Below are 26,968 nucleotides of genomic sequence, written 5' to 3' on the forward strand. Positions count from 1 at the left end.
TGCTGCGAGGCCCATTCAGAGCTGCTACAGACCCAACACCAAGCCTCCCCTCATCTAAGCTGCTGGAGTTAGCACTCACCCTTCTTTCTTTTTAAATGAGTATTTATTTTCATCTACTTGAAAGGCTATGCAAAAGAGAGAGAAACCTTCTATTCACTGGTTCACTTCCCAAATTCCTGCAAAAGCCAGGGCTGGGCAAGGCCAAAGCCAGGAGCCTGGAACTCATGAGGCTTTCATCTGGGTGGCAGTGGCCCAGGCACTTGAGCCATCACTAGCTGCCTCTCAGGACAGATTATCAGCAAACTGGATTGGAAGCAGAGCAGCCATTGCAAACAGTGACTTAACCCACTGTGCCCCAACACTCACCTCACTGAAGGTATACCTGCTCACACCATCTGACCTTGGGAGAGAGAAAACTAAACAGATTAAATGACTCCAGCCACAGTTGTCTGACGACCAGGCTTCCTTTGAGTGTGAATTTCAAGTTGTTTTTAACCACGGAACCTATAGGTTTGACAGAGACCACTGACTATCTTCTGGGAAGGTGCAAACCCCTGTGAGAAATAATGAAGGCACCACCATTCCTGATTTAAAGGAAAAGATTGTTCAGGTGCAGAGGAAAAATGTGCTACCGACGTCTGCATGGGCTGATCAGTGGTGAGGCTGAGTGGAGAGGAGTAGCCACTGCTTTTTTCAAGGCTCCTGACAAATAGATCTGTACAAGGAACAGATTATCCAGAGGTCAAGCAACTATGTCTAGATGACCAGGATAGAAATTCACAAATGTTATTGGGCACTTTGGTTTTATTTATTTTTTTAAAAGATGTATTAATTTTATTTAAAAGGCAGAGTTACACAGAGAAAGAAGGAGAGATAGAGAAAGAGATCTTCCAACCAGTGGTCTACTTCCCAGATGGCTGCTGGGGCCCAAGCACTTGGGCTAGCCTCTGCTGCTTTTCCAGGCACATTAGCAGAGAACCGATTCAGAAGCAGAATAGCAGGACATGAACTGGCACCCAGATGGGATGCAGGCATCTCAGGCAACAGCTTAACCCACTCCACCACAGTGCTGGCCCCTATTGCACCCCCCTTTTAAGATTGATTGATTGATTTGAAAGGCAGAATTACAGAGAGAAAGAGGCAGAGAAAGAGAGAGAGATCTTTCCATCTTCTGGAACAATCTAAAGCTAGGAGCCAAGAGCTTCTTGCAGGTTTTCCACAAGGGTGCAGGGGCCCAAGGACCTGGACCATCTTCTACTTCTTTCCCAGGTGTACTAGCAGAGAGCTGGATTGAAAGTGGAGCAGCCGGGACTTGAACTGGTGCGCATGTGGGATGCCAGCACATCAGCCGGCAGCTTTACCCACTACACCACAGTGCTGGCTCCTGGGCTCTCTTTTGATAGTTTCCTCAGACCAACAATTTAAGGAACCCTAGCTAATTCTTCCATTTACAACTGACTGATAACAGGGAGGGTGTCAGAGGTTTTTATCCTATATCTGTAAAAGATCCACTCAACCTCAGTGTGGTGCAGAACCATTCTGAAAGGGTGTCCTCACACCCAAGCATGTTCTTCAGCACCACACTTGGGAAATAGCTGATATCAGCACCGTCATGTGTGCATCAGTGCACCGAGCATATGTGCTGTCTTCCCTGTTCCAGAGGTTGTCCGGTACCGGCTTTCAGTAGATGCCCAGGACGTCAGCAGGTGCTCCCTCCAGGGCTTCTCAGCATGTGCTTGTGAGGATGGAGCTCAGGCTCAGCTGCTGCTTTGCTTCCTTTCCTTGTCTCATCAGGAAAACAATCATTGTAGCACCCTAACTTCATTTTATAAATACTAATTTCTAAATCATTTTTTCCTTTCATAAACCCTAGGGGCAAGTAAAGGTAGATGAAGTTCATCCCTATTATATAGAGTAAAAACAGAGGGAGTTAGAAAGAAAATAAAACTCCAGTTTATAGATTCTCAGTCTCCTGTCCTTTTTTCGGCCTTCATGACTATTTGGTTCCTGATGACGGTAACAACAGTTGACATTGTGACTTTGCATCATAGTAGGCGTTGTATATACAAGGGTACTTCAGAAAGTCTGTGGAAATGATACTAAAAGATAAGTTCATTTTGGTGCAAAAAAAAATTATTTTTAAAGATTTATTTGTTTGAAAGGCAGAGTTACAGAGAGGGAAAGGCAGAGACCGAGCGAGCAAGAGAGAGATCTTCCATCCCCTGGTTAACTCCCTACATGGCAGCAATGGTTTGAGCTGGACCAGGCCAAAGCCAGGAGCCAGGAACTTCTTCTGGGTCTTCCATGTGCATGCAAGGTCCTAAGGTCCTGGGCTGTCTTCTACAGCTTTCCCAGGTGCATTAGCAGGGAGCTGGATCTGAAATGAAGCAGCCAGGACTCGAACTGGCGCTCATATGGATGCCAGCGTTGCAGGCAGCACCTTAACCCACTATGCCACAGCGTTACCCCAAGCAAAAAATTTTGAAATCCATGCATATGAGAGGTCTTCAAAAAGTTCATAGAAATCTCAAAAATATTTACACCAAAAGAAACTTAAAATTCCATTTTCCATGAACTTTTTTCTTTTAAGATTTATTTTTATTTATTTGAAAGACAAAGTTACAGAGAGGTAGAGTCAGAGAGAGAGGTCTTCCATCCACTGGTTCACTCCCCAGATGGCCGCAATGGCCGGATCTGTGCCGATCCACAGCCAGGAGCCAGGGGCTTCCTCCGGGTCTCCCACGTGGGTGCAGGGGCCAAAGAATTTGGGCCATCTTCTACCGCTTTCCCAGGCCATAACAGAGAGTCGGATTGGAATAGGAGCAGCCAGGTCTCAAACCTGCGCCCATATGGGATGCCGGCGCTTCAGGCCAGGACTTTAACCTGCTGCGCCACAGCGCTGGCCCCCATGAACTTTTTGGTTTTATTAAAAGCTGTTTCTCGGCCAGCGCCACGGCTCAATAGGCTAATCCTCTGCCTGCTGCGCTGGCACCCCGGGTTCTAGGCTCGGTCGGGGCGCTGGATTCTGTCCCGGTTGCTCCTCTTACAGTCCAGCTCTCTGCTGTGGCCCGGGAGTGCAGTGGAGGATGGCCCAAGTGCTTGGGCCCTGCACCCGCATGGGAGACCAGGAGAAGTACCTGGCTCCTGGCTCCTGGCTTCGGATCAGCACGATGCGCCGGTCGCAGCGTGCTGGCCATAGCGGCCATTGAGGGGTGAACCAACAGAAAAGGAAGACCTTTCTCTCTGTCTCTCTCTCTCACTGTCCACTCTGCCTGTCAAAAAAAAAAAAAAAAAAAAACCTTTCTTTTTGATATTTATTTTCATCTACTTGAAAGGCAGAGCAGCATAGAGAGAAATACAGAAAGATATCTTACATCCTTTGGTTTACTCCTTAGTTACCTGCTACAGCCATGGCTGGGTCAGGCCAAAACTGGGAGCCCAGAACTCTATCCAAGTCTCCCATGTGTGTGGCCAGGGCCCAAGCACTTGAGCCATCTGCTACCTCCCAGGATGCATTGGCAGGAAACTGGATCAGAAGCAGAGCAGCTGGGACTTGAACCAGCACTCCCATATGGAATGTGGGCATCTCAAGCAGTGATTTAACCCTTGTGCTACAATGCCAACCTCTTCCATGAGCTTTTTGGAGTGCCCTCATATACATCTCTTTTAAGCTCCCTAATCGTTTGAATGCAGGTGTTCTGTTTCAGTGAAAATCTGGAGGGTTGTTACATAGGGGCATCAGGACTAAAGCTCAAGTCTTTCTAAAATCTATATCTTTCCTTCTTCCACTGGGCTGCCCCCTCTCTCTGAGTTGCTTCTGAAATATCTTATAGGTCAGTGGCCAAAGAGACTGTGAAACTGCCTATCACCTTCAGCTCAAACCCCAGCCCAGCTAAACTGCCCTTCAGGAAATATTAGCTTGGGAAGATTGAGACTACTGAGAGGAGAATGGTGACTCTTTGATGGTGATTTATATAAGCTAGGAAGAATTCGTGTATGTGTGCATGCAAGCTGCTGCTCTGCTCTGCTCCCTACATCTTAATGCACCTTTTAGCTTTCCTTAACAATAGCAGTTTTAACATTGCTTTTAATTAGATGAATTAAGAATATTCTCTGATGTTATCACCCCCACCCGCCCCCCTATCACCTCCAATTCCCCACTGCTGTGAGAGTACTGCGATTTCCATGGTAACAGGACTTCCAGCCAAGGTTGAGGCTGGTCGGAGGAAAGCTATGGGCAAATCCTTCTGGGGTGGTGGGCCCTGGATGGGGCTTTCCAGGTGGTTAACTTAAAACAGTGAAAATAAAAGTGCCAAAAGTCTCTAAGCAAGTGTATTAGGATTACCCTTACTATTTTTTGAAAGAGAACTCGCTCTCAGCAAAAATAAGAGAGTCCTTCCCTCTCCTGCACACCCAAGTTCTCTTACAGTGAATTAAGTCACCCCATTCCCAGCCTCAACATCTTCCTCCTCCCTGTGGTTAATTTGTTTCTCCCTAGATTTTGTTATTCTTGGTAACAAATTGTTTCTCCTCCCATTCTCTCTTCTTCCTTCTTTCTCCCTCACCCAGAGAGTTTTCAACGTTCTTTACCCCATGCCTGCTGACCAGCGGAGACATGTCAGCATCAACTCTGCCCGCTGGCTGCCAGAGCCAGGCCTTGGGCTGGCCTACGGTACCAACAAAGGAGACCTGGTGATCTGCCGACCAGAGTGAGTTGCTCAGGGGTGGGAGCGGAGGGCCACGGGACTGAGGACAAGAGTAATCAGCATTCACTTGTGCGGCTGGCCAGCCAGAGGGCTCTTCCAATGAGCTCTCAATCCTGCAAGAGGCCGCCCCATTGTCCACACAAACCCTTAGAAGATCCTCTTCCTCAGGACCTGTAAGCTTAGCCCTCCAGTTCTAGATACGGTCGAAAGGCTGGCTTAGGGATAGTGTCTTCTTAAATCTAATGGCAGTATTCTTTTCCCTTGTTTTCCGTGGTTCTCTGGTTTCCTAGGGATAGTAAAGCTTCCCTGAAGGTACACGTGTAGATATCAAAGATTCTTTTTTAAGCCCTTTTTGAAAAATGCAACAGGTGGTCTTGGGTTTGTGTAAATGCTACAGACATTAACTTGAGAAATTAAATTGGAAATAAGGCATTGTTAAACCTCTAATTTGTCAAGCCACTGGTCTCTAACAAGCCTGTGTCTGTCCTGCCTGTTTTCCTCTCTGCTTCTAGCTCTCATTCGTAATAGTGAAAGCACATTGAAAAGCTCAATTTAAAGCCAGCGACTGTTTTCTGGTTTTGAAGTGGGGAGTAGAAGGGGACAGGGAGCCCGAGCATTTCCGTCTATAGTCCCAGTGACACCCCTTTCCCTCCCTCTGGCATTTCGGAGGATGCAGGTCTATCCAGCATCATTCACACAAGACCTGGGAATCAGCCAGGTTTGTCATCCATTTCCAGACTCAGCCAGGTGGGGAGTGTGAAGCTGCGCGTCGTTGCAGATCAGGCTGATTGCTGCATGGGGCACTGCGGGGCGCCAGCCGTCTAAACGCCACTTCTGCCTCCAGGCTGCCCTGATGCTGTCCTTTACTTGGCGCACTCTTCTCCGGGGGTGTTCTGCCGATCAGAGCATGATGTCTGCCAGGCGCTCTGGCCACCGGGAGTGTCTAGAGGATGTGTTCGGATCAGTTCTTGTGGCCTGCTAGGTGACTGGTGATTGAGCCATTGTCACCTGAGTTAGGTCAGTGGCCCTGGACAGAAAAATGTCTTTCCAAGGGCAGCTCTTGCTTTGCGTCTTGAATTTTTGGAGCTCCTCTCAAAGACGGGCCACTGCTGAAGCCTGACCTAGCCATGCTGCTAATTTCGCTTTGCTCCTTGGGGTCTGTGTCCAGAGAGCATCTTTCCCCATGTCCTTGAGTCTTTCCAGAACACAGCCTCCCTCTTCCACAGCTCTGCTACTGTTAGCCCAGCACTGAGTTCTGACCTTCCCCCTGGTCTGCCCAGGATCAGTCTGTCCTGAAATACTTCTTTTCCCCAAATAACATGAGGCTGATTGTCATCTCTTCCTCTTTTCTTAGAAATCCATAAGAGAATCCAGTAGGCATCTCTTCCAAAACTGGCACAGAATTCTGGACCATGATTTCACTCTTACAACACTATAGTTACAGATGTTCCTCTGTTTCTCAGCAGCCTCCTTCAGCACTGGTTTTTGATGTGCTTCCCACCACTAACCTTTGTCCCACCCAAACTCCCAGCCCCTCCCATGCAGTGTGATCTGCTCTGACAGAGGCGGGCTCTCTAACCCTGAAACCCCAGCCTACGCACTTGATGTGAGTCACAGACACCTCAGCCAAGCATGGAGCTGGCTCCGGCCTCTGTTTCTCTCCCCATCTGTCATCTTAGCATCTCAGAGTCTCAGCAGGCTTCCGCCATCTTGGCTGCCTGGAGAACTCTCTTACCCAACAGAAGCCAAGCCTCTTCCCTAAGATGGCAGTAGCTTTGGACACAGCAGGCACTGTCCCACCACAGAGCAAGTTACCTTAGACCAAGAGAAAACTAGTTTGACCTGTCCTTTTTTTGTGTTGCTGTTTCTTCTAATTTCTTCATTGGGGTGGCAAAGGCCCAAGCCTTAGAGAAAGAAATTTAAAAATATCATATAAATTTCACATAGGTGTAACTTTGTCCTAATTAAGCTTCTCCGTGTCTCAGTCACCTTCATATCTGTACAGTTTTTTCCTTTAGGCAAGGAAGGATAAGAAGAATGTACAGGTAAGGAAGTTAAGACTTACCCAAGGCCTCCCAACAGATGAGTGGCAGATGTAGGTGTCCTAGCTTTCCAGTCCACAGCTCTTTTCTAGAATTGGTTTGGCTTTTTTTTTTTCTTTTCAAGATTTATTTATGTATTTAAAAGGCAGAGTGACAGGGAAACACACATACATACACACACATACAGATAGAGAGGGAGGAAGGGAAGGAAAAAAAAAAGAGAAAGATCTTCCATCCACTAGTTCACTCCCCAGATGCCCACAACAGACAGCCAGGGCTAGACTGGTTGAAGGTCAGGAGTCAAGCACTCCATCCTGGAGGGAACTGAAGGACCTGCCGTTATCCTCTGCCTTCTCAGGTGCATTAGCAGGAAGCTGGGTTGGGAGCAGAGTGGCTGGGACTCAAACCTGAGCTCTGGTATAGGAGCAGGCATCACAAGCTTGCTTAACTCGCTGCACCACAGCACCCGCCCCATCACTGGTTCTTACCTTTTTTCCATTCAAGAACCCATTTCCGTTCTGTTGAAAGGAATGTACTCTGTTGCATAGACAAAGGTAACAGGAGAAGACACACATAATTTTCTAACTTTTTAAGACCTAGTAAGGAACACAGCCCTGGATCATGTTGGGGCACTTAAGCAGGTCAGGTGACTGGTGCAATGGGAAATTAGAGGAAAAGTGAGAATATTTGCATCTTTTGAGATGATTGGTCTCTGGCCTAACATGAGGAGAACAAATAAACAGGGAAGTAGGAGCTTGGGGTTGTTGCCTTTTTCACAGGCAGCTGCCTATCCCTGGTGACGCAGCTCCCTGGCACACCCATTCCTAGGGGCACAGGCTCCAGCAGCCAGCTGGCCCAAGATTACAGCCCTCCCTCTGAAACAGGTGGCTGTCTGCCTTTGTCCCAGGCGCAGGCAGCTGCACATCATTTTGTGCTCTCTCAATACTGCTCTTGATTTCTCCTGTATTGTCTTAGCCTCAGCACTCTCTCCAAGCACAAAGACAGAGGGAACAAGCTCCTTGGGCATCTCTTCGTAGTACGAACACCCCACTTGATGGTAGAGGAAGGCTTTAGGAAATACTTCATCTCCCTGGGAGAAGGAATTATGAGGACAAGCGAGATGAACAACTGGCGCTCAAGCCCCTGTGCCAGGCCGTCTCAGTGGGCAGTAGAACAGTCTCCCCACCCTTCCTAGCAGTGAGGTACTCCTTTCTCTTTTATGTGGCTCCCTCCACCTGTACTCCTCCCAAGCTGCTGCTGGGCCTTTGGCTGGCCCCTACCCCAGCCAGCACCCTCACCAATAAACAGCAATGTGAAGCCCCAGAGCGATACACAAGGATGACCGCTCACTTCGGGCTTCACAGACCAGCCCTGCCAATGGAAGATGAGGCTGGTATTTCAGGGAAGACCCCTGCTTCTCAGAGGCAGCCCAGAATATGTAATGGAGGGTCTCGTGGCAGAAGAGAAGTAGGCTCAGACCGTGGAGCAGCTAGTCTATTGGCCAAGTGTGGGACTCCTGACCAAGTCCCAGCTCTGCTGCTTCAGAGGGAGCCTCCATTGTAAGTGGTAATAATAATCAAGCATCGTTGCCCAAGCAGAAGAGACGCTTCTGCCCCAGAGCGGGAGCCAGAGCTGCCACAGAGATTCTATCTTTCAGGCCAACCAACAGAGGGCATGGGGGTGAAGACCAACCTTCTTGGACACAGTTCTTTGCAAGCAGACAGCTGGGTGGCCCAAGCCTCTGCAGTCATGTAACTAACAGCAGGAAGCATAGGGGATGGTGCTGTGGCACAGCGGGTTAAAGCCCCAGCCTGCAGCACCAGCATCCCATATGGGCGCCAGTTCGAGTCCTGGCTGCTCCCTTTCTGATCCAGCTCTATGCTATGGCCTGAGAAAGCAGTAGAAGATGGCCCAAGTCCTTGGACCCCTGCACCCACGTGGGAGACCTGGAAGAAGTTCCTGGCTCCTCACTTCAGATTGGCTCAACTCTGGCCATTGCAGCCATCTGGGGAGTGAATCAGCAGATGGAAGACCTCTCTTTCTCTCTGGCTCTACCTCTCTCTGTAACTCTGTCTTTCAAATAAATAAAATAAATCCCAATAAATAAATAAATAAATATGTAAATCCGAGATCATCAGGAGCCTGCATTGCGGCCTAGTGGGTAAAGCCACCACCTGCAATGCTGCCGTCCTATTAAAAGAAGAAGAAGAAGAAGAAGAAGAAGAAGAAGAAGAAGAAGAAGAAGAAGAAGAAGAAGAAGGAAGCATAGTCTCAAAGGGACTATTCCCCAGAAGTTGTGAGGTTCAGAGCCATAAGATCTGTGGAGAGAGTGTGCTGACCACTGAAGAAGCCACACTGTCTCGCAGGTGTATTCAGGAAGTCTAGAAAAGTCCCTGCAGTAAGGAAGTTGTTGAACCAAGCCCAGAAGCTCTGCTTGCAGAGGCTGCGGAAGAGAACCAGGTGTCAAGTGGAAGTCCGTTTGAAAGACTCGCCCTGATTGGCTTTCCCGCTCTTCTTCATCCCCTTGTGTGTTTGTCTAGCTCCCAGGAAGAGCCAAGAGCAAACAGTGACTCATTCCTCCTTACTGAGACCCAAGAGGGAAGGAGAGGGTTGAGATCACTCTTCAGCACTCAGACTGAAATTGGTAACCTTGGTATGGAAGGCAGAGTTTCAGCAACCAGAGAGGGTGTCTGCTAACTGCTTCTCGGTGAAGTGCCTGGAGTTTAAACCAGGTGCACGGGCTTGTCCCAGTCAAGCTCTCAGACCACAGAAAGAAGAGCATCTCAGGGCTTAGAATTATACCTGCCTGTGGGAGCAGAGACGCCGGGTCAGGAGGGAGCATGGATCAGTACGTGTGACCCTACCTGATTGCCCTTGTTTTGTTGGGCAGCTGGCCAGGTCATGGCTGTGCGCTGATGGCGCTTGACCCCCGAAAGGAAATGTTAGGGGAAACCTTTGGCCTCCAGCATCAAGCTGGCAGTCGCAGTTCAGAGCGTGGGCCTTCTAGTGGCCTCTTTCTGAGAGTGGAAGGAAGATTCCTGGCCACACCATGCATAGTTTGTTGTCGGTTTGGTGTGAAGAGCTTTGTTGTCACTAATTAGCCCTGGCTAGCAAGAATTACAGAGGAAGGATTTGCCAGGAACCCACATGGTATTGCAACCTGTCAATAAATCCTGACAAGCTTGTAAATTAGAGGCTTCCTGGCAGCTGGCTTCACATAGTCCCTAAGACAGCCAGGGTTTGCTTACCACAAAGTGCCATGATGATGTTCCTGGAGGCCTCTGCTGTCAACTCCTGGCCATTTGCCTTTTCCCTGGCTTAAGGTCACCTCTCACCTTTGCCCTCCAGTATGTATTCTCAGCTTCTAACCCCACAGAAGTATCTGGGTGTGTGGAGGAGGAAGGAGATTCTACTACTTAAAAGGATGGTATGAAGACTGTCTCGCCAGACCCAGAGCCAGGCCGGCCTTGTAAAAGGAGCAGGAAGGGTTCGTCCGGTGCGGTGAAAGGACGAGCACTTCTGTGTGGCTATGACCTTCCCCTTCGAAGAAGTGATGGGGTGCATGCTGAGTGTGGTGATTACGCTGCCTCTTAGGATGCCTACATCCCTTACTGGTGCGTCTGGGCTCAAGTCGCAGCTCTGCCTCCAATCCCACCTTTCTGCTAATGTGCACCCTGGGAGGCAGCAGTGATGGGTCCTTGCCATCCACATGGGAGACCCAGATCGAGTTCCAAGCTCCTGCTTTTGGCCTGGACCAGCCCAGGTGGTTGTGGGCATTTTTGGAGTGAAACAGCAGATGGAAGATCGATCTCTAACCCCCCCCCCCCGGTCCCCATCTCTTTCTGTGTCTGCCTTTCAAATATTAAAACAAAACAAAATGAAGAAGCGAGTATTTCCTCAGGTGAATCCTAGTACCCAGAATCTTAGGGAGCCCCTTGAAGACAGATCTGGGTTCTCAGTGCCTAGTGCTGAGGCAACACACCCTCCTAAGACAATGTCCTCCATCATCCAGGCCCTGTCGGGTCTCTCCTATTACTTAGTCCTCACGTTTAGGAAGCAAGCACCTCATCACCTTCCCGAACTCTTCTTATACTGGGTAACCCTTTTAACTCAGTGACTTTGATCTATTTGTTATCCACGGATGAACGTTCTTTTGGTAAAAGAGGGTGACCTAGTTGTCCAGATTAAATAGCTTCTGTTGGGGTTTGTCTTAGTCTACTCAAGGAGCCATAGTGAAAACTATAATCATGGTGGCTTAAACAGCAGAAATGTGTTTGCTCACAGTTTTGGAGGTCTGAGGTCAAGGTGCCTGCATGTTCTGGTTCTGCTGAGGGCTGCCTCTGGCTCGACGTGCTGCTTTGTTGCTGTGTAACAGACAAGCCCCAGTCCTATCAGATTACTTCACACATCTCACTTCACCTTATTTGCCGCCTGGATCCCCATCTGCAGATACATTCACGTTGGGGTTTAGGGCTTCAATAAATAAATGTGAAGGTCCGTGATTCAGTTCACAGCAGATTTCTTCAAATACATGTGCATATCCTGTCCCATCGAGGAGCAGAACAGAATATTTTGAATCACTCTTATGATCTCTCCATGCACACTGGAGAGCTAATGAGTAGACTCAGACTCCTTCCCGCCTTCTGGCCCCACACTTCATAGCTGGCACCATCTCTGCCCTCAGCTGCGGTGGCTGGTGCTGGGTAATATTTCTCCAGGGGAGAATCACTAAAAGCTTAGCGAGGATGGGCATTTAGCCTAGTGATTAGGACACCTGCGACCTATTAGAGTACCCTAATGGGTCCTGACTCCAGCGGTAATGGCTCAAGTAATTGGGTCCCCACGGCCCACATGTTTCCTGCTCCCAGCTTCAGCCCCAGCCTAGCCCTGACCACTGTAGGCATTTGGAGAGTGAACCAGCAGATGAGAGTGCTGTTGATCTCTGTGGGTGAAGCAGGTAGGCATTTGGCCTAGAAGTTAGGGTGCCTGCACCCCATTTAGAGTGCTTGGGTTCCACACCTGCCTCTGGCTCCTGACTGCAGCATTCTGCTAATGCTTACCCTCGGGGGCGGCCGATGGCTCAAGTCGTTGGGTTCCTGCCACTTACATGGGAGACCTGGACTGAGTTCCCAGCCTAGCCTAACCTAGCCTATTGGAGGCATTTGAGGAATAAACAAACAGATGGGAGCTTCTCTCTCTCTCTCTCTCTCAAATCAATCTTTTTTTTTTTTAATTTTTTTTTTTTTTGACAGGCAGAGTGGACAGTGAGAGAGAGAGACAGAGAGAAAGGTCTTCCTTTGCCGTTGGTTCACCCTCCAATGGCCGCCGCGGCCGGCGCGCTGCGGCCGGCGCACCGCGCTGATCCAATGGCAGGAGCCAGGAGCCAGGTGCTTTTCCTGGTCTCCCATGGGGTGCAGGGTCCAAGCACCTGGGCCATCCTCCACTGCACTCCCTGGCCACAGCAGAGAGCTGGCCTGGAAGAGGGGCAACCGGGACAGAATCCGGCGCCCCGACCGGGACTAGAACCCGGTGTGCCGGCGCCGGTAGGCGGAGGATTAGCCTAGTGAGCCGTGGCGCCGGCTAATCATTTTTTTTTTTAAAGATTTATTCACCCACTTGAAGATCAGAGTTACAGAGAGAGAGGGAGAGACAGAGAGCGCTTCCATCTGCTGGTTCCTCCCCAGATGGCTGCAGCAGCCAGGACTTGGCCAGGCTGAACCCAGGAACCAGGAGCTTCACCTGGTCTCCCACGTGGGTGGCAGAGGCCCAAGTACCTGGACCATATTCTGCTGCCTCTCCAGGCAGGGAGCTGGGTTGGAAGTGGAGCGGCCAGGACACGAACAGATGCCCATTTGGGATGCCAGAGTCACAGGCCCTCTTGAACCCACTGTACCATAATGCTGATCCAATCACTTTGTAAAAGGCAAAGCAGCCTTGTGTTTTGGGACCTACTGCAGTCAGCCAGGATTGCTGCCTGAGGTGGCAAATCTGTGTAGAAGAAGAGACTTTTGCCTCTTTTCTGGTTGCTGGGCAACAGTGGGAGAAACTGCTTGATAGCCCAATGTAGGGAAAGGTTGGCAGCCCAGACAACTCAACAGGTAGGTGACCTCTGCTGCCTGCAGTCCTGCTCATCACCACTCGGGGGTCTCTTCTTCCGCCCCTGTAAAAGGTGGTGTGTATTCCTCAGGTCTCTTGCGTTCTCCGTGTACCTTTCCCAATGGCTTGTCTCACTGACACTCGCTAAAGAGGCTCCAGGTCCAGAAGAGAGCAGTGAGGGCCATTTTAGCTCTGTGAGGACCTTTCTCTTTCTCTTTTTCTAAAGATTTATTTTATTTTTTGAAAGGCCGAGTTACACACACACACACACACACACACACACAGAAGGATGTTCCATCTGCTGGTTCACTCCCCAAATGGCCTCAATGGCTGGGGCTGTGCCAGGCAGAAGCCAGGAGCCAGGAGCTTCTTCCAGGTCTCTCATGCAGGTGCAGGGGCCCAAAGACCTGGGCCATCTTCTACTGCCTTCCTAGGCTCATTAGCAGGGAGCTGGATCGGAAGTGGAGTAGCTGAGACTTGAACCAGCACCCTTTTGGGATGCCAGTGTGGCAAGCAGCAGTTCAACCTGTTGTGCCACAATGCCAGCCCCAGTGAGGACTTTTTTCTGCTTAAGACTTCTGAGCAGGCTGGCACCGCGGCTCACTAGGCTAACCCTCCGCCTTGTGGCGCTGGCACACCGGGTTCTAGTCCCGGTCGGGGCGCCGGATTCTGTCCGGGTTGCCCCTCTTCCAGGCCAGCTCTCTGCTGTGGCCAGGGAGTGCAGTGGAGGATGGCCCAAGTGCTTGGGCCCTGCACCCCATGGGAGACCAGGAAAAGCACCTGGCTCCTGGCTCCTGCCATCGGATCAGCGCGGTGCGCCGACCGCGGTGCGCCGGCCACGGCAGCCATTGGAGGGTGAACCAACAGCAAAGGAAGACCTTTCTCTCTGTCTCTCTCTCTCACTGTCCACTCTGCCTGTCAAAAAAAAAAAAAAAAAAAAAAAAAAAAAAACAAACAAACAAACAAAAAACACTTCTGAGCTCCAGGCAAATGAAGGATGCTAAGATGCCTTCGCTTCTTTCCTTCTAGCCTGTGCTGATGGGGAAGGACCCAGGGCTGAAAGCCTGTGCTGGGTTTGTTTTGGAGCCTCCGCTGCTGAGGACTTGGCAGCCTCTTTGGCAGGGCTGTCCGCAGCACGTGTCTCTCCAGCGGGCCTCCCTCCAGCCTGTCATTTGCCATCTGAGCTCCTTTCTCCATGTCTGAACACTTGGAACCCACTGCTTGCATCTGGTGTTGCTATCTTTTAGCTGTCTCTTACCCCCTAGGAGGAACTGGTTAGGCTTTGTCTGCAGGGAGGAAGAGACTACAACCACCTATCTGGGTGCTCGCGCTGTTAGATTTCTCTGAATCGTCCCAGCACGGAGCGTCCTGGTGAATGAGCATCTCTGGTCCTGCTCAGCCCCTAGAGAGAGGAAGGATCAGCTGCCAGGCCACAGCCCACAAAGCGCAGGAATTGTAGGAGCTCTTCTTCTCTAATGCCTTCCACCTTCTCTTCTCTGCCCTTCCTTACTGAATTTCAGGGCCTTAAACTCTGGGGTTGAGTACTACTGGGACCAGTTGAACGAGACGGTCTTCACCGTGCACTCCAGCAGCAGGAGCAGCGAGCGGCCTGGGTAAGCTGGTGAGGTGGGAGGGGAGCAGCCGGCCAGAGGGTGGTCCCTGCCTCCTGCTTTGATGGACCACTTGAGCACTGCCCTGAGACAGGCTCCAGGTCCCCTCCGCCAGAGCAGTTCCTCTTTGATCTGCTCCCTGTGTTGAGTTTCTGCGTGCAGTTTCACTTGAGAGGATTCCCACTAAAGAAAAATAAAATCTCAGGGGCCAGCATGGGGCAGAGGGTCCAAGTGCCGCCTGCAACTCCAGCCTCCCATATGAGCACTGGTTCGAGTCCTGGCTGCTCCACTTCTGATCTAGCTCCCAGATAATGCACCTGGGAAAGCAGTGGAAGCTGGCCTAACTACTTGGGTCCCTGCCATCCACATGGGAGACCAGGATCCTGGTTTTGGCCTGTCCCAATCCTGGCCACGTGGCTATTTGGAGTGGAGAGTAAACTGGCGAATAGAAAATCTCTTTCTCTCTGTCCCTCTCTCTCTGTAACTCTGCCTTTCAAATAAATAGAATAAATCTTTTTTTTTTTTTTTTTTTTTTTTTTTTTTTGACAAGCAGAGTGGATGGTGAGAGAGAGAGACAGAGAGAAAGGTCTTCCTTTTGCCGTTGGTTCACCCTCCAATGGCCGCCGTGGCCGGCGCGCTGCGGCCGGCGCACTGCGCTGATCCGATGGCAGGAGCCAGGTACTTATCCTGGTCTCCCATGGGGTGCAGGGCCCAAGCACTTGGGCCATCCTCCACTGCACTCCCTGGCCACAGCAGAGAGCTGGCCTGGAAGAGGGGCAACCAGGACAGAATGCGGCGCCCCGACCGGGACTAGAACCCGGTGTGCCAGCACCGCAAGGCGGAGGATTAGCCTAGTGAGCCGCGGCGCCGGCCAGAAATAAATCTTTAGGGACCGGTGCTGTGGCGTAGCGGGTAAAGCCGCTGCTTGCAGTGCTGGAACCCCATTGGGCACCAGTTTGAGTCCCAGCTGCTCCACTTCCAATCCAGCTCCCAGCTAATGTGCCTGGGAACACAGTGGAAGATGGCCAAATACTCAGGATCCTGCTCCCATGTGGGGGACCTGGAAGATCCCCCAGCTCCGGCCTTCTTTGCAGCCATCTGGGGAGTGAACCAGTGGATGGAAGATCTCTCTCTGTCTCTACCTCCTTCTCTGTAACTCTGCCTCTCAAATAAATAAATCTTTTAAAATAATAATAAAGGGGCCAATGCTGTGGTGCAGCAGGTTAAAGCCCCAGCCTGCAGCACCAGCACCCCATATGGGCACCAGTTTGAATCCCAGCTGCTCTACTTCCAATCCAGCTCTCTGCTATTGCACCTGGGAAAGCAGCAGAGGATGGTCCCAGTCCTAGGACCCCTGCACCCATGTGGGAGACCTGGAAGAAGCTCCTGGCTCCTGGCTTCAGATCAGCTCAGCTCTGGCCATTGCGGCCATTTGGGGAGTGAACCAGCAGATGGAAGACCTCTACCTTTGTAACTCCGTCTTTCAAATAAATAAAATATTTTTTAAAAAATGAACAAAACCTCTGCTCATAGAGCTTTTAGCACACCCTTGACTCCCTCCCATCCCAGCCACAATATTTAGGCACGTACAGGACACAAGAAAAGATGGCACTGGAGAGATGCCGCCATCTGTCAGAAGACCTGGGCCCCAGGGACAAGGCCTCTCCAGAGGCCAGTTAGAGAGTATCTGAGTTTCTTATCACTTAATTCACTAGTAAAGACAGGAGTATTTTGAGAAAACAAAGAGCTTAATTGATGATAAGCCCGGGACACGGCTAGATGAATAGTCCCAGAAGCTGCAAGAAATATGTCTTGTGACTATCTGAAAAGTTTTCTAGGGGCTGGTGCTGTGGCGTAGTAGGCTAAGCCTCTGCCTGCGGCACCAGCATCCCATATGGGTGCTGGTTCATGTCCTGACTGCCCTCTTCTGATCCAGTTTCCTGCTAATGCACCTGGGAAAGCAGTAGAATTTGGCCCAAGTGCTTGTGCCTGTACACCCATGTGGGAGACCTGGAAGAAACACCTGGGCCATAGCTCTGAACATTGTGGCCATCTGGAAACTGAACCAGCAGATGGAAGATGTCTCTCTCTCTCTCTCTCTCTCTCTCCCCCCCCCCTTCTCTCTCCATAACTCTTCCAAATACATAAATAAATCTTAAAAGAAAAAAAGAAGAAGAAGGAAAGTGAAGTAGAAAGGATCTTCCTCCACTGCTCCCCTCGTTGGCCCAGGGAGCTCAGCTAGGGGCTTCCTGATTCTGAACAAGCGAGAGTCTTTACAGATCAGTCATCTCTATACCCAGCTCCCCACCGCCACCACCCCAGATGGCCTCATGTTTAAGAGAGTCACTGTACTGGCTGGGTGTACAAGGTTCAGTAGTTCTGTGGCCTCCTTTCCCGGTCCCGGGACAGGAACTGATCTCGCAGGAGAACATGCACAGACAAGTTAACCCCCTCAGGAGGGATCCATGGGAGCACAGCGCTCTGTTCTTAGCCTGCAGGCCCCGGCCCACACTGTGCCCTGAGGATCGGCCCAGATCCAGCAGGAATCTGAGCAATGCTGCCCCAAGCCTGCCTGACCTCGGTCTGCCTTTCTCTCCCTAGAACCAGCAGAGCCACGTGGAGGACAGACAGAGACATGGGTCTGATGAATGCCATTGGGCTGCAGCCCCGGAACCCCACCACATCTGTGACATCTCAGGGCACCCAGACCCTGGCCCTTCAGCTGCAGAATGCTGAGACCCAGACCGAGGGGGAGGTGCAGGAGCCGGCGACAGCAGCTTCGGGGCCCGACGAAGGTGGGAACCTTGCAGCACTGGAAGGGGAATCCGACTGGGGCAGGGAGTTGGGAACATCACCAGCCCTCCCTGAGAGACCTGGCCCAAGGCTCCAGACCCTCAACATGGACCCTTCCCCCGCCGGGAAGAGTGCCCCTCCCATGTCTGGGTCATGCCCCTGGGTGGCATGAAGGCCCTGTTTGGCATGGACGCCATGTACCCGAGCTGGGCCACTGATCCAGCAAAGCTGGGCTGCTCTTTCCTCTTGTCTCGGCTCCCACCAAGTGCCCTGACCTCCTCTCCTCTGAGATTTTAGGACCCAGGGGGGTTTTCCAGAGAGAGCACAGGAAGTAGCCCACCTTGAGAGGGCTGCGAGAGACATGCACCCCAGGCTTTGGGCTTCCAAGGCCAGCCACAGGGAGCTTGCCTTCTCCGCTGGCATGACAGACTTGGCCCTCTTGTGCCTCCGCCGTGACCCTGGTTCGTTGCCTTTTTGACTACAGCCTGGCATACCACCAGCCCCTTCCTATCACCCATGTCAGGTGTGGCTCAGCCAGCCTCAGCCCTGGCGCTCTCCGCTGGCCTCACACCTCCCAGAACCAATTAGCACTTCCCAGCAGCAGGGCCCAGCCACTTTGGAGTCCGGCAACAGCTGTGTTAAACAAGCTGTTCTCACTTTCTGTCTCTCCTCATCCCCTACCCCCAAGCCCCCTTGCTGGTCCTAGCTCCAGACGCACGTGGTTTCTAGTCTGGCTTGAGCCATTTGTTCGGATCCAGGGGAGGAGACGCCCCAAGGTGCATCAGGCAAAGAGCAACAGATTGGCCTGGGTGGTCCCCAGGGCATGGCTTTCCACCCTACAGTTCCCACGGGGCACTGTCCCTCTCACTGTTGGGAACTGAAAAGTCTCTAGGTCCCCTTTTGGCCTGTGGCTGTTGGCAGGGTGGAAGCCCCCTTGGTGGGAACATGAGCAGCTGGCAGTGCAGCTTTGAACTTCAGTGTTTCCTTCAGCCATCTCCAGCCTGTGTTAACAGGTTTCTGAGTATTCTGAACTACCTTGGAGTCTTCTAGGCCTTTACCAGGAAGCCCGAGAACCTGGCACACAAGGAACCCCCATGGGGGTCTGCAGTGGAGCCAGAGAGCGCTGTCTGTCTGTCAGCAGACTGGCAGCCTCTGAGAGCCCTGAGGAACCCTGCCCGTGTGAGGGTTACCTTTGAGGAATTTGGGGAGGTGGGCTGTCATCTTCAGCAGCCCCCTCTGATTGCATTTGACCACCATTTATTGGCTGCCGTGTATCAGCCACCCTGCTATAAAGACAAATAAACCTTTACCCTTCCCTAATAGGGAGAGGGACACGTAGGCAGGTCATGCCTTCCGTCTCCTGAGGCCCTAGGGAGCACAGAGGAGAAGGGTTCATACCCAGCCTGTGGGGCTCAGGGAAGAACTTCCCAAGGGGGTGATCCTGAGCAGAGTCTCAAGAAGACAAGTAGGAGTTAGGCCAAGTGAGGCTGGAGAGGGCAGTACAGGCAAAAGCACGGGTTCAACAATATCACAACACACCATGCGCAGAGGACCGCTCCTGGCCTGCCCAGCACGTGTTGAGAACTGAGGCTAGGTGAGTTGGGGAGGGCAGTATAGGGGCCCTGATTGGAAGTGAGACCTCTGTTTAAAGGCCAACACACCAGGGGCTCATGGCTTGAGAAGTGCAGGCCCTGGCGTGTGACCTCCCAAAGAGTTCTGTTTTGTCTTGGGTAGCATCCAGGCCATTTCTGGCCTCCAGTCAATTATTAAGTTCCTTCCTTCCTTTATGGGGCCTAGGGACAGAGGGTTGATAGGAGGGAGGGAGCTCTCCCAGTTTCAAGAGGTCCTCATTCCTTGCCCCCTCCCTTAAGGAAGAGCAGGTGGCAGATGGTGAGCCTTGCCGAGGCATGTCACCGGAGCAGGGTCATGGCTCACTGCTGTTGTCCGTGCCAAGTGCTCTGGGCCTCAAGCCCTTCTTTCAGAAGGCATTTGGCCCATAGAGTGAGCGTTCAATAAGTTTGCATTGAATTGTTAAATTAACACAGAGGGGACACTATTCTGTACTACTATAGATGTAGACTAACTCGATCTCCACTAAAAATATTTTAAATAGAAAAAAGACAAGACATTCGGACGTGGGGGCAGTCTGGGAAGAGTACAGGGAATTGGCTGATGGGGCCTCTCTGCAGCGTTCTCTCTCGTAGGCCGAGAGCCCTGTGCTGAGGGACTGTCCCCACTGCTCTGAGAGCAGACTCCTCTCGGGAGACCAGGAGTCAAGACCCTCCTGGAGCCCAAACTTTCCCATCCAGAGGCAGGCACAGCAGCTCCTGGCCCTGCCCACCTCTTCTCCAGGAGCCAGATCCACAAGAACATGGGTGGGAAAACCCTAGCCAAGGAGGTTAACTCTTCCTCTGGGCTCGGCTAGAAGGGAGACCCTCGTGCACACACCACTGAAGGTACCCAGACTTATTAATGTGGGAAACAAGCTTTGTTATCGTAACCTCTGTTCTGTGGACTGTCCCTCCCTTAGCTCTTTCCAGTCAGCTAATACCAAAGGGTTCCCAGGCTATGTCTCATTTTCTTATTCTATAAAAATCTGATTAAAATCCATTCAACTCTCTCCAAGACTTCCAGGAAAAACTTCCACAGTGGGAATTAGCAGGTGCTGGCTTTTTTTTTTCCCTTTGTCCAGCTTTTATGAAAGACTGACTTCCTACAGAACTTGAACTTGAACTTGACTGCAGCAAGCTTCCCTACCCTTTTGGCCCCTTAAGGCATAGTTCAAGAAGGAGAAGGGAGGACTCCCTGGGCTCAGTGTTGACTCCAGCACTGCCACTGTCCCCTCCTGGCACAGGTGGACTTTCGGGAGTATGTAGAATGGAGAAGCTGAGCTGAGGCATATTTCTTGTGTGCTGATGACGGTAGTTAGATCAGCTGTAGTACCCCGGGCCCCGGTCAGGAAAATGCAAATGTGAAAAGGGTAGGGCTGGAGGACCAGGGCAGCTCCTCTTTTGACCCCCAAGCTTTGGTCCCCTCTTCTGCTCTTCTGAACAGTGAAACCCCTTGAAATGCAGTTGCCTGGAATTGTGGGAAGTTGCTGATCACCTTGGGCTCTGCATCCAGAATATGCCTTAGCACTTGCCAAGGAAAATATCCGTGTCAACACTGAATCAATTTACTGCTTTTCAAAGACAAAAGGAGATGATTGTGCTTCAGAGGAAGGGCAGCGTTGACCCCTGTGGCCCCCACGGCGTCCGCATCCCTGACCAGGGCTGCCATTGCCCTCCGGCCCTAGTATTTTCTAATCTTCAAGGATGCTACAGGTGCCTCAGTGGCTCTAGCCTTGCCTTCGAGTGCCCAGGGGAGAAGTGCAGCCCACAGCTCTGTGGTCTGCAGCCGTCCTCACCCAGCTCTGGGGAATCACACACGGGTATGTTTTTTAAGTCCTCATGCACTCTACTTTGAGCACTTTAATTGGATCTCAAATTGCATTAGCCACCATGAAGCCAAAGGTATCACAGAGGGAATGAGACGTTCAGAGATGAAGCCAGCATGTCTGTTCTCAGAAACCAACTGGGCAGGTCAGTGCTTCCCCACAGCAGGGGGAACGGGACAAGACTGCCTAAGTCCGGAGCCCCTGTAAGCAGCTCGGGAGCCCTCTCATCCACCCAGACGTGCGTCTCACAGGCGCACACTGCGTGTGTGAGCATGTGCCACACGCTGGGCCCAGAGGACTGAACTTACTCAGAGACCTTCAGGAGCCCACAGCCATGACAGCGAGCACGGAGGTGCCAGGCATTGCCGGGCTCGCAGCTGGAGCACTAGGAAGACTGGGGGAAGAGATGGCATCGCATCGGCCATTGAGAGCACGTAGAATTAAGAGCTGAGGAGCTTTGGGCAAAAGCAGAACAGAGGGGCTGGTGTGGTATGCAGTGGGCAATACCAGCATCCCATATGTGCATCAGTTCATGTCCCAGCCCCACTTCTGATCCAGCTCCCTGCTAATGCACCTGGGAAAAATAGCAGAAGACGGCCGAACTTACTTGGGCCCCTGCTACCCACATGGGAGACCAGGAGTTCCAAGCTCTTGGCCTTGACCTTGCCATTGGGACCATTTGAGAACTGAAGATGGAAGATATCTCTCTCTCTGTGTCTCTCCCTCTCCCCATGTAGTTCTGCCTTTCAAAAAATTAAATCTTTTTTTTTTTTTTTTTTATAAAAAGTATGCACTGGATGTCCCAAGTCGTGCAGGGAGAGAATAGGGTGAGCACACAGGGACAGAGCTGAGTGTGCCATAGTAAGTGTTGTTGGGTACATAAAGAGGGGTGGGCAGGATAGAAGGGTCAGGCAAGTGGTGAGGGCCTGGGCAGAGGGTCTAGGTAAGGGTTTTGACTATTGTGAGGATTCTTAGAGCTGCTGGATTTTGAGCAGGGTATAGACTTAATGAGAGCTTAATTAGAGTGGTGATTGCAGCCGCAAGGGAACTGTATGGGGAGGAGGAGCCTGGAGGCAGGACCAATCAGGAAACAGCCCACAGGCCAGCATGGTGGCATAGTGTGTTAAGCTGCCACTTGCGTTGCTGGCCTCCCATATGGGCACTGGTTCAAGATCCAGCTGCTCCACTTGCGATCCAGGTCTCTGCTGTGGCCTGGGAAAGCAGTGGAAGATGGCGCAAGTGCTAGGGACCCTGCACCCACGTGGGAGACCTGGAAGAAGCTCTGGGCTCCTGGCTTCGGCCTGGCACAGCCCCAGCTGTTGTGGCCATTTGGGGAATGAATTAGTGGGTGGGAGATGTCTCTTTCTCACCCTCTCTTTGTAACTCTGCCTTTCAAATAAATAAAAAATGAATCTTTAAAAAAAAAAAAAAAAAAGAACCCATAGTCATGGTGACAGGCAGCTGGGGCCACAGCCATGGGCAGCACTGGGGAGGACAGAGGGCTCCCACTGCAGTGCTAGCAGCAGTGCCACCATCGGGCCTCTGGGGCCTGGGCTGTGGCCGCTCCCTGAGACCCCAAGGCAGCCTGTCTTTCTCTGAGTCAGTCTGCTGAGGAAAGCGGTAGTAGGTCACCAGGCACAGAGCCCAACATGAAGAGCTCTGACGCCCGCAGCCTCAGGCCAGCCCAGTGCACATCCCAAGCCAGCCTGGGGAGGTCTTCAGTGTTCGGTGTTCTTGGAAAGCAGTGGGCACTGCTGTGGACACAGGGAGGTCCCCCTGGGCAGCTCACAGCTGCACGGGCACCAGGCCTGACCTGTCCTCTTGCCTCTGCCCCGCCGGGTGGAGGACTTTTCTCCTGAGAGGTGTTCTGAGCGTCTGCAGTTCTTTCCTCGGCCCTGGGAGCTGGAACCGAGCTTCCTAGGAGGAAGCAGGGCAATCACTGGGGCGGGGGCCGCGTTTACCAGGAAGACCGTACGAAGCTGCGCAGCACCAAGAAGGGGATCTACTGGGCCTTAGACACAGCTGAGCTGTGAAACTGGCTGGCCTGGAAACCCAGTTCTAATGAGACACGCAGAGGAAAGGGACCAAGGAGGGGGCAGCAAAGAAAGTCTTAGAAAAATAATTTGACAGCGAGTACCCCAAAAAAGAAGGGGCAACCCTCACCTTCAACAACCCCAAAACTGCAAAATCCCAGAATGGCCAATAAGTGGCCCAAGGACACAGATCAGTGGCTGAGTAGGGGCGTCCATGCCCAGCAGCCTGAGTGCTAATCATAGTTGCCCTTGGGCTTGGCCTGCCTCTCCCCACAGAGGGCCTTGGAGCAGGTTGGGGAGCAGAAGGGGGACAGAGCACACTGCTGCTGACCCAGAGGGAGTCACGGCTGCCTCTGCCTAGCACGGCACAGTGGTATTTTGGGGTTGTCCGAGGTCACCCAGCTAATGAGTGGAAGAGCTGAGATTTGAGCCATAGTCTCGTGTGTTCCTTTGCGGGGAGCAAAGCCCTCTTTCCCACCCTTGAGCTGTAAGTTGAAGCCTCAGGCCGGTGCTGGGCAGTTGGCTGTCTCCGGTGAAAGATGGGGTCAGGCATCCAGCCCCAGACAGCAAAACCTGGAGAACAGTTTCCTAAGACTGGTGGAGCAACTGCTTCGAGGGAACAGTCAAATCCAGGCTTCCCCCAGGGCTTTTAGGAGGCACCACAAGTAGAGGACAGCCTTGGGATGGAGCAGAGCGGACTGCCTTTGTCCACAACCCAGCCCTGGATCTGGGAGCTCCCCAGGTGTGGAGAGGGCCCCTCCTTTAGCCGTGCTCAGATGAGCCTGCCACTAGTGCCCGAGGGTTCAGTAAAGCTGACCACTTCCTTCCAGTCCAGCTCTGCCTCTTTTTGTTTTGTTTTAAGATTGATTTTTTTTATTTGGAGGGTAGTGTTACAGAGTGAGAAGGAGAGACAGAAAGATCTTCCAACCACTGGTTCACTCTCCAAATGGCTACAATAGCCAGGGCTGGGCCAGGCTGAGGTCAGGAGCCAGGAGCTTCCATGGGGGTGCAGAAGCCAAGTGCTCGAGCCGGCTTCTGCTTTCCCAGGTGCGATAGCAGGGATTGCAAGTGGAGCAGCTGGGACTCGAACTGGTGGGGTGCTGGCATCAGGTGGCAGCTTAACCCACTACGCCACAACGCTAGCCCCCAGCACTGCCTCTTCACTGGCTCCGGAGCCTTGGCTACCTCATGCTATCCCATCTAGGTCTTGGGTTTCCTACTAGTAAAAAGTATGAACGTGATCACTGTGGGTGGTTTTTTTCTCGATTTCAAGACTTGATTGATTCTCACAATGACAGGGTTGGGCTTGTAATTCCTGCTCTCAGCCTGGAGTCCCCCAGCTCCTACTAATGCCTGCCTGTCTTCCCCAGCAGCTAACTCCCTCTCTTCTGCTTTGTACCTTCTAGGCGAGGGCTCAGAGTACGGTGCGAGTGGGGAAGATGCCCTGAGCAGGATCCAGAGGCTGATGGCGGAAGGGGGAATGACGGCTGTGGTGCAGCGGGAGCAGAGCACCACCATGGCCTCCATGGGCGGCTTTGGCAACAACATCATTGTCAGCCACCGCATTCACCGTAGCTCCCAGACGGGCACTGAGCCTGGAGCCGCCCGCACCTCCTCGCCCCAGCCCTCCACCTCTCGGGGACTGCTCCCGGAACCTGGGCAACTGGCAGAGCGAGGCCTGAGCCCCCGGACAGCCTCCTGGGACCAGCCTAGTACCCCTGGGCGGGAGCCACCCCAACCAACCCTGCCCCCTTCCTCCCCTGTCCCTATTCCTGTCTCCCTTCCCAGCACTGAGGGACCAACCGTGCACTGCGACCTGACCAGTAGCAGCCACCTTTCTGATGGCGGTGGTGGCGCCAGCAGGGGGGAAGCCGCGGGCTCCAGTGGGGAGCCCCAGAACAGGTAGAGACAAAAGCGTGCACTGGTGCCTCCCCTCGAGCCGCTGAGCAGAAGCCAGACCTCACAGCTGACTGGGAACTGTGCCCGCAGAAGAGCTGCTGGCTGCATCCGGGACAGGAGTGAGGCTGGGGGTCAAGAGGAGCAGAGGTGGTGGGCCTGTGGCTTGCCTCAGGGGACTAGAGCCTTCCAGGATCTGGAGCCCAAGAGAACTACACTGCTGGGCCTGGTGTGCGTGGAGGAGCAGGTGGGTGTCTACCGTGAACCCCCGCTTCCTCCTGGAGAGCTCAGCCCTGGCTGGAGAGCCCCAGAAGAGTGAACAGTCTTCCAGATCCGGGCCAGGCCACCCTGGACAGAGGCCCACGGGGCAGATTGCCCTGCCTGCCTGTTGAGTGGGTGGTGCCCCGAGGAGCCCAAGGACTGGGGGAGCAGCCCGGCCCGGAAACCACCTCCATCTCTGAGCCTTCCAGAGCTTCAGCCTCTTCATCAGCTCACCCCACAGACCACAGTCAGGGGTCAGGCTGGGCTCCCAGAGTGCTGAGCACAGGGACTTCCTGCACTTACTAGTGGGGACAGCTGGGAGGTGGCAGGGGCAGCCTGCTAGTCTGTCGTTGGGTAGGGTCTAGGGAGGGTGGGCAGGTCCTCCCTCAGGAGTGGGGGTGTTGGCTGGCCCGCCCCCAGGGCTTGTCCACCTGGCTCCTCCCTCCCCCGTGGCCCTCAGAGCAGCACCTGGGGGTGTCAGTATTACCTGAGCCTCGGCCAAAGCTAGCCCAAGGCTGGGGGAGGGGCGAGACTCCAGGTCAGAATGTGAGGTCTTGGTCTGTGATCTAAGGTGTTGCATGTGGAATCCTGAACTGTACGTGTAGTTTCTAGTGGAGAAATCAAGGCTCTGATCATTTTGTTTTTAGTATGAAAATGTGATTTCCTTTTCTGTCTGTCACTCATCATAGAAACATTGTGGCGGGAGGAGAGGGGCTGGTCTACTGCTACTGAGGGAAACACCAAAGATCTGCATCATTAAAACGATGAATGCCCCTCGCCAGGCTCCTCTCGTTTGTCTCCGCGAGATGCAGGATGGGGTGGGGGCCAGAGGTACTGAACCGGGCCAAACCCAAGCTTCTCCCAGGCATTGAGCTGGCGCTAGCAGGGGAGCCCAGTCGGACCCCACAGCTGGAGCTGAGGGGGTAAGGGCTGCCACCTCTGCTTCCTGCGGGTTCTCTGTCCAGACCGGGGCAGCCTTCCAGTGGTGGGCAGGACCGAGGGGTATCTGGCCAGGAGGCAGGACCCACTGCAGCCTGGAAAGCCACCGCAGCCAGTGTCTTGGTTCTGTCTGCTGACCTCCCACAAAGGTGCTGTTTGCTGGCTGCCCAGATCTCTGTTTACTTGGAGTTCTTGGTGCGGTGCCAGCAGTCCTGCCCTATTCATGGGCCTCGCCACTTCAAGTTTGCAGCCAGTTAGAAAGTGGGAGAGGAATATCGTCCCTCCACTCAGATATAAAGGAAAATCTGAGCGACTCCAGGGCTTTGTACTGGCAACCAGACCTTGCAGGGTGTCTCTGTCTGCTCCGCTCTGCCCCTGATGCCGGGTGATATGCACAAAGGTAGGTTCTGTCCCAACAGAGAGAAAAGACAAATCCACAGACAGGGAACGGAAAACCAGTGTGAAGAATTATATAGCTAAGAGCACTCGACTTTTCTAGGTCACACAGCTGGCTGTGTGACCTTGGGCAAGCCACTTGTCTCTTCTGGGCTTCACTTTGCCTTGTACCACACGACGTCTTCAAGTGGCCTCTAGGTCTGTAGTCTCGAATCCCTCCACGCAGCACGGGGGTGGCTACAGCAGGCATCTTAAAGAAGCAGCACCTAAGGTAAGCTTTGAAGGGTTGGGGAAGGGAACCTCCATTCCTCCATCCACCGACTTCCCTTGGCAGCTGGCGGGGAGAATGGCTTGATCTCCCAGTGGGGAGAGGAGTCAAGTTCTCTTCATCCTCACAAATGCTTCCGAAGTGTTAGTGCTGTTACCTCCACACCACACAACTAAGTGGTAGAGCCAGGGTTTGAACCCATGCAAATCGGTGATTCCGGAGCAGTACACCATGGCTACTGGAATAACTTCTCATGGAAGGAAGACAAAGTATAGGAGAAACTTTGGGAACAAGGATATGAAGAGGTCTTGTGGATAAGGCCGTCCAGCTTTAGCCTTGCCTGGCCCTGCCTCTGCCTGTTGGGGCACCCTGCCCAGTGATGGAGCCTCCCAACCGGGAAACCTGTTCAGGCCCCTGAGTACAAGGTTGTGGAATGGGGGGGGGGGGGGGCAAGACGTGGCAGTCCCTTTTAGACATAAGGAAATAAACAGT

At 52.6% G+C, this 26,968-nt stretch overlaps 1 protein-coding gene across 5 annotated transcripts in view; it reads left to right on the forward strand.

Moving 5' to 3' along the window:
• AMBRA1 (autophagy and beclin 1 regulator 1) overlaps positions 1 to 25,650 on the forward strand; it is a 194,142-nt gene extending 168,492 nt beyond the window's left edge. For all 5 annotated transcript variants that reach the window (XM_051826317.2, XM_051826319.2, XM_051826321.2 and 2 more), the window contains 4 exons: positions 4,570 to 4,709; positions 14,365 to 14,457; positions 17,056 to 17,249; positions 24,123 to 25,650. In XM_051826317.2, coding sequence (XP_051682277.1) covers positions 4,570 to 4,709; positions 14,365 to 14,457; positions 17,056 to 17,249; positions 24,123 to 24,622 — 927 coding nt within the window. In that variant the 3' untranslated portion in view covers positions 24,623 to 25,650. The remainder of the gene's footprint in view (positions 1 to 4,569; positions 4,710 to 14,364; positions 14,458 to 17,055; positions 17,250 to 24,122) is intronic.
• Positions 25,651 to 26,968: the final 1,318 nt, after the last annotated feature.

The sequence above is a fragment of the Oryctolagus cuniculus genome, chromosome 1 (genome assembly GCF_964237555.1).
Source record: "Oryctolagus cuniculus chromosome 1, mOryCun1.1, whole genome shotgun sequence".
In the NCBI taxonomy this organism is placed as follows: Eukaryota; Metazoa; Chordata; class Mammalia; order Lagomorpha; family Leporidae; genus Oryctolagus; species Oryctolagus cuniculus.